At 41.2% G+C, this 7,052-nt stretch overlaps 1 protein-coding gene across 1 annotated transcript in view; it reads right to left on the minus strand.

Moving 5' to 3' along the window:
* Window positions 1-2,559, minus strand: part of PLB1 (phospholipase B1) — a 79,252-nt gene extending 76,693 nt beyond the window's left edge. Inside the window, exon 1 of the mRNA XM_069955085.1 lies at window positions 2,414-2,559. Coding sequence (XP_069811186.1) covers window positions 2,414-2,546 — 133 coding nt within the window. The 5' untranslated portion in view covers window positions 2,547-2,559. The remainder of the gene's footprint in view (window positions 1-2,413) is intronic.
* Window positions 2,560-7,052: the final 4,493 nt, after the last annotated feature.

Raw genomic sequence — 7,052 nt, forward strand, 5'->3', positions numbered from 1 at the left:
ATTGCTAACCGCCATGTAACTTGTAGACTAGCTGCCATGATGTTTTACATACATTGTACATACAGAACAGAGAATGCTGTTTCACTATACCCGACCATAGCACATGCTATAGTGTAAATTCAGTATCCCCCTCCTTATCCATAGACTTCAATAGGTCACATATAACTTGATCTCTCCCCTTCAAGAAGGATTTTAGTTTTCTTTTTTCCAGAGTGAATTCTCTGGTAAGATATATTACAAAATTCCCATGTTCATCTGTCCCTGAAATGTTTCCTTCTCTGTGATAAGTAATTAGTTCCGGTGTCAATCGCGTCTCATATCTGGCTAAACTCATGTTATGTAAATCTGTATTATATTTCCTATAGCGGTTATTATGCAGTATATTCTGCATTTGACAAGAGTACTTTACAGCCGGACAGATTAGATGTGGATGGTTCAGTGGAAGGTGAAGTCGGTCCAGGGGTTAATATGTTTATATGACACAGATACTGTCAGGTATCGATCGTTCTTACAATTAGTTCCTATAGACGAGTCCCTGTCTCTGACATTCATTACTGGAATGTTACAAAGTTACTGAATTTGAATAAACACAAAGATTCATCATGCTTAACCCTTTCATGACATCAAAGTTTTAGGTGAGGTTATATGGTGCTGACACTGAGCCATACATGATCAGTGGCCAGAATTGGAGGTAACTCAGATCCCAGCTCTTAAAGCACAAAGATGCAGCAGTCAATTGTGACTGCAGCATCCAGGTAGTTAGGAGCTGCCTGCTTTTGGCATCAATGTGTCTTGGCAGCAAGGGAGGCTTTGTCACTTTTCTGCTCCTTTACACCCTCCAATGGGTAGGTGTAACAGGATATCAGCAATTTGACAGTACATTAGCTGGGCAGAGTACTAAACAAGTCATCATGCAATCAGTCAAGTTCCCTAGGGAGACTAAAAGAGGATTAGCTAAATATACAATGCGTAATTTGCACAAAACCCTAACCTATATATGTAAACCTATATTACCTTTTTATATATATATATATATATATATATATATATATATATATATATATATACTGTAAATTTAAAAAAAATATATAATACATATTTGGTATTATAGTAGAAATGTTACAACTATTACAACATTATGTTATTTATCCAGAGCTGTGGCCATCACCCTCTGAACACCGTTGCCCCTTCATCTTCTAAGCTTGTAGTCAGAACCTTCCTGGCACTTCATTCACTACAGTCTTATTGTAGTAAATGGTAAATTTTGATTCTAGACTCTGAGATCTGAATTTGTCAGCAGACAAGGGAGGATGGTGCTCCAAGATCCTAGCTGTCTGGACACAATCTTCGACCAATGTTGTCTTCTGCCATCTTTAAAGGACAACCTTCCCTTTAGATTTTTGCTAACTAACAAGGTGATGTTGATCCAGAAAAATGCACAACAATCTTATATTTAAAGGAACTGTGTTTAGTTATGAGATCCCCTGGCAATGATTGGAGCTTTAGATGGTGATCACTGAAATATGCTAACTATAAAGACTTTCTAATTCAGAGGGCCCAAATAGGAGACCCTTTTGTCAGGTGGTGCCCCAATAGCAGACACCTCCTTTAAATTTCAGGCTCCTTCCTTTTAAATACAATTTTAAAATATAGAGTTATATCTTTTGGTTTATGGTAAGATTGTATTCGTCTAGCAGCTAGTAAACAAGAAATCCAGATTGCATCCAAATAGTAGAACAGATTGACCGAATCATCCAATACCAGAATTGAGTTATAAGTTGTGCTATACCTGCAATTATGTAACTTCCAATAGTGCAGAAAACCCATTAGTTTAAAATTACTTGCATCCTCTGAAGGTTGAATGTCTACCAAGAACGACCATCATTAACCATTTAATCTATAGGTAACAGGATGGACTGACTGGGAAACACAGGGATCTGGTAACTTTTAGGCACAGCTATGGGTGGATGTGGTGATCCTCACAACTTATACAATATCTGATGGTCTAGAAGATTAGGAACATCTACAGACCCCTCACCCGATCTATAGATCTTACTAGTTCACTGGATAAGTGGGCTGACATAAGTCAATATCACACTCATAAGTCAATATCACACTCATAAGTCATGACTCAGGATCCAGGGTAGTCTTGGCCCCAAAGAAGAGGTGCATCATAGAAGCTTTATCTGGACTGATCCAAATTTCTAGCTTTATCAAAGACCAATCCCATGTCAGTAATATAATTTATATATATCCAGTACACTATATCATTGGTTGTCAGTCTCCTCTCGGACACCATGCATTTTCCCTGCTTCTATTTCAGAGCTAATACAATTATATGAAAATATAAATTATTAGCAGAAAGTAGCAAAAAATTAACTACAATGGACATTATCAATCCTCTGTTACTTACCATTCACAATCACCAAGAGCGTGAATAAGAAGCACAAAGCCCCTGCAAGTTGGACCCCCATGGCCGGACCGTCTCTGAGGCTCCTGCGATTCGAGGCCGCTAGGTTATGTATATAGCTACAATGGAGAAGCATGCTTCCTAGATCTCCGTCTGCTTTTATAATCCTAGTGTGTGACTGATAACCAGGCAACCATAAATTGTGTTATCATCTTCACCTTTGAGAGCTCGAGGCCGGCCTAATGTATAATAAAAAGCCATAATGAGCACAAACATTTCAATGCCACACTTATAAAATCTTATGTGACATGATGAGTCCCCTGGCAATGACTGTCACTGTGTCTTAGAACAATGCATGGCAAGGAACCCGACCGCTACGGGGTGAAGACTCTCTACAGGCCAGGGAAGGCCACAGTCTGCTCCATTTACATATGATAATAATTCAGCAAACAACATCACAAAAATCACAGCAAATGTTCCTTCATGTTAAGTAGATGAAAACAATACATAACCCAAATGAAATAGGAGGAGGGTCGGAGCGGCCCAGCAGAAAACCAGAGGACTTAGGCTCTTATTCTACAAAATAAAACCCCATTTGGAAAGGACTGTGAGGACTATTTCTTACGTTATAATCACAGATAACCTAATAGATCTTTCTTATGATCCATTTTGTCCTGTGTACAGTAATGGCCACAAATACTAAGCTGCACTGAAAGGGGAAGTGTTCATGTTCTGTATAGATGGACGGGCCCCTCAGAATCATGTCTACAGGGACAAAGACTTCTCTCGCAACTACTTGATCCCTCTTTCCTCCAACCTCTGCAATATATTTAGATGATTGGACGTTCTGGATGATCCCCCTGCCAGTGTCATTTAGATGCTGCCCTTCCTGCTGCTCAGAGCTTCCTTTCCTTTTTTTCCAACACATAAGAAATGCTCAGCCAATTACTGGATGTAGAAGTGACCTTTCTATATGTTGAGATGGAGACAAGAAAGATCTGATCAACATCTGGTCTGGCACCATCTAAATGACAGTTTCCAAAACAGATATTGGTGATAGCAGTGAGGCCCATCTCACCCTTTATTGCTGCAACTCAATGTATAATTATATAAAACTAAAAAATTATGCATTTCAATTTTTTTGAATGAAGTTATATCGTAATGTAATCTTTTCTGACCGCAATGAAGAAACAGACATCCTAATGGACCCTTTTTTAATTTTAAAGGATTTTCTTTCAAACATAATTTTGTCCATATATTGAATATATGTAACTTTAAGGGATCAACTGTGACCTCATGAAAATGGGACATCCTCATCATCTCTTGGGCCAGACTCCAGGGCTAGCTGTATCTATAACCTCTGTACTTTAGGTAACTACATCCCTGGTTAAAAAGCTCATCAATCCAATCAAAGTTTATTCACAATTTCATAAGCCAATTTGGTGGTCTTCTCAAGGATACACACTGCTACTCCCCTTAGACCCAAATCAGATGCCTCTCACTTGTCAGCCCTGCTCTGTACTAACAAGTACTCCTAAACCGTGCCTGACCATATCTAAATAATACTGATCGTTAGGTGCCGGCCATCACACTCGGCTCCCGGTACTGCCTCCTGTCAGTGCTGACAGCAGCAAATATTACCTATGCACCTATGACTTATCTCAAGAATAAAAGGGTCAGGCAGTGCCAACATAACTGATCTTCCTTTCCCCAACATCATCTGGCAGGGTAGTTGGGATATATTCTTTTGCAGAGTTGCAGGGAAGCAGCAAGCCACATCAGAAGAGCCATACCTAGAACTAAGACTGTGATGGAGTTCCTTTATGTGAAGTAGAGGAAAATGTGTCATGAAAAAACACAAGAGTTAAAAGGAAAAAGATGGTTAAACCTATGAAAGAGAAACTGGAAAAACAGGCTTCATAACATGATGGTCAAGGTTAGTGATCAGCGACAAGGGCATTATATATTTAGAAGCACTCAATCTGCCAGTAGTAGCTATACCCTAATGCCTTGCTTATTCTCAGGCTTCTGTACTGTCTGGGAAAAGTCAGGAAGTAAGGATCTTGATTGAGACATTATCACCATAAGGGAGTATCCAGTGTCATGGTGACTTGGTTTGTTGGTGCTGATGGTGGATGTGGTGGAGGCTCCACGTGGGATGTGGTGGAGGCTCCATAAGTCTATACAAGGCCTTAAACAATCCCAAAAAAACTTGTTGCAAATGTTCTTTCAGGTCAACAAAGTGCAGTGTTATGTAATGGCACAGGAGAGAGTTGACGTCTTACATCGGGAAGGAACTTCTGTTGTTTCATCTTAAGAAAACATTTAGCTATAAATTGTCTCTTATCGTTTCACCTTTAGAGTAGTAAAGAAGGGATTATGTGCCATAAAAAGTCTTAAGAAACAGTAAACACTACTCATAAATCGGTGCAAGAAGTTATCGGACTGCACTGTTTCCACAAAAGAGTCAATCTACGCATGAGCTACTATTGGTAAATTCAAAATATATACGTAAGGGGAGATAGTGTCTGGTGGACACTAGATCGGCCATGTTTGATTTCCAGATCTTTCAACAAACTAAAACTCAATGCAAAGTAGCATCAATGGGTAGAGAGAAGAGTTGGCACACCATTTATTGTCCATGTCCCAGATATACACAATTGTATCTAAATATTTTTATGCACAGTTTCAAGATTTATGCCCTTCCTCTGGCTGTGGTGGATAAGGCAGACATCTAGGATGAAAAGCCAGTTCTGTATGAATATGGCCATGCTGCGTAGTGTCCAAACATTATATAGATGCGTCATAATATTTTACTCAAGCCACTGCTTTTCAATGTTCTGGTATTCTCCATTCCTGAGGTGGAGCTCCCCTTCCCTATACACGTGTATATACTTACATCCATGGCTATATATTCGTGTAGCAGATGGGGTACAGCTTAATTACCCAATAAAATGTAGAATTATTAGTGGGGATAACAGAAAAGACGTATCGGCCTATACAAAGAGCCTGACTACTTTTGTCCCAGCATACTGGGATAGTCTCTATACCATGTATCATGTGGACACTGTATAGTGGGGATATTGTGGCACTGGATAGTATGGCTGGATCATTTAGGTATTATGTGTATTTATGCACTGTATTTGCTAGATTTAAGAAGTCGTCTAATGAAAGACCCATAGCAACCAATCACAAGGCAGCTTTAATTTTTCAAGGGCAGAAGAAGCTGAGCTCTGATTGGTTGTTATGACAGCTTCATATACCTCCCCTCTATGTCCTTGGATGAAATTTATTAGGAACTGTGAGATTTATTAGACTTTGTGCAGAACAGCAGTAAGGCGGTCACCCATAACAACCAATCAGATTAAAGTTATCAGAGGCCTCTTCAAAAATGAAAGCTGGAATCTGGTTGCTATGGCAGTCTTACAGCAGGAATGTACTTTGTTCCCCTTAGTAACCAATCACATCGTAGCATTCATTTTACCAAAGCTCATAAATATTTAAAAGCTGAGCTGTGATTGGTTGCTGTGGGCAATAAAGGAAATGCCTACTGTAAGACAGCGCCACCAGTCTCCCCCCCCCCCCCCCCCCCATGTGTGTGTGTGTGTGTCTTGTTTAGACAGTGTATGGGTTGGGGTTGTGAAGCTGTCAGGACATGCTGGGAATTATAGATTCATTGTAGACATTATAACCCATTATAACCCTGTTTGAATATTGTATTACGTTACTGAGTGAAGAAGTGGCGTGATATCTGATTTTTTTTTATCTGGGGTAGAGATAACTTGTTCCATCACAGATATCTGCCTTATCATCCTGAACAACATATTTCAAGGCTATTGTGCTTCTAAATATATAACACCCTTATCAGAGATCACCATCCTTGACTGTCTTGTTATAAGCTTATTTTTCCAGTTTTGGGCTATGTTCACACTACGTGAACATCCGCCTGTTCCGTGACCCCGGCTGGGTCACGGAATGGCTGGTCTTAGCCCGGATCCTCACAGCCGGTACTTAAGTACCGGCCGGATGATCTTTCCTACGTGGAGCTCTGATGGAGCTCCGGCCGTTTGCTTCACTGTGGGCTATGGGAAGCTCTGATGCGGGCGCGTGCTGATGCGCCCGCATCAGAGCTTCCCATAGCCCACAGTAAAGCAAGCGGCCGGAGCCGCACGCTTCACTGTGTGAACTGCCAGCATGGACCTGTCAGTTGTTTGCGGCGCCACATGGGAACCGGCCGGAGCGTATACGATGTGTGTACGCTCCTGCCGGATCCCATAGCAAACAATGCTATGTTCCACCCCGCAAATCTACAGCTGTAGTTCTGCGGCGAGAACTACGGCCGTAGATTTACGTAGTGTGAACATAGCCTAAGGCTGGGTTCACACTACGTATATTTCAGTCAGTATTGTGGTCCTCATATTGCAACCAAAACCAGGAGTGGATTGAAAATAGGGATGGTCCGAACCGAGTTCAGTTTGGGTTCGTACGAACCCTAACCCTCGGTAATGACTCCCGCTGTCTTCCCGCTCCGTGGAGCAGGCGGATCCAGCGGGAGGACCGCCTGGAAAACTGGGATACAGCCATAGCCATAGGCTGTATCCCAGTTTTCAAGGCGTTCCTCCCGGCAGGTTCGGACCATCCC

This window comes from Dendropsophus ebraccatus, chromosome 15 (assembly GCF_027789765.1).
Source record: "Dendropsophus ebraccatus isolate aDenEbr1 chromosome 15, aDenEbr1.pat, whole genome shotgun sequence".
In the NCBI taxonomy this organism is placed as follows: domain Eukaryota; kingdom Metazoa; phylum Chordata; class Amphibia; order Anura; family Hylidae; genus Dendropsophus; species Dendropsophus ebraccatus.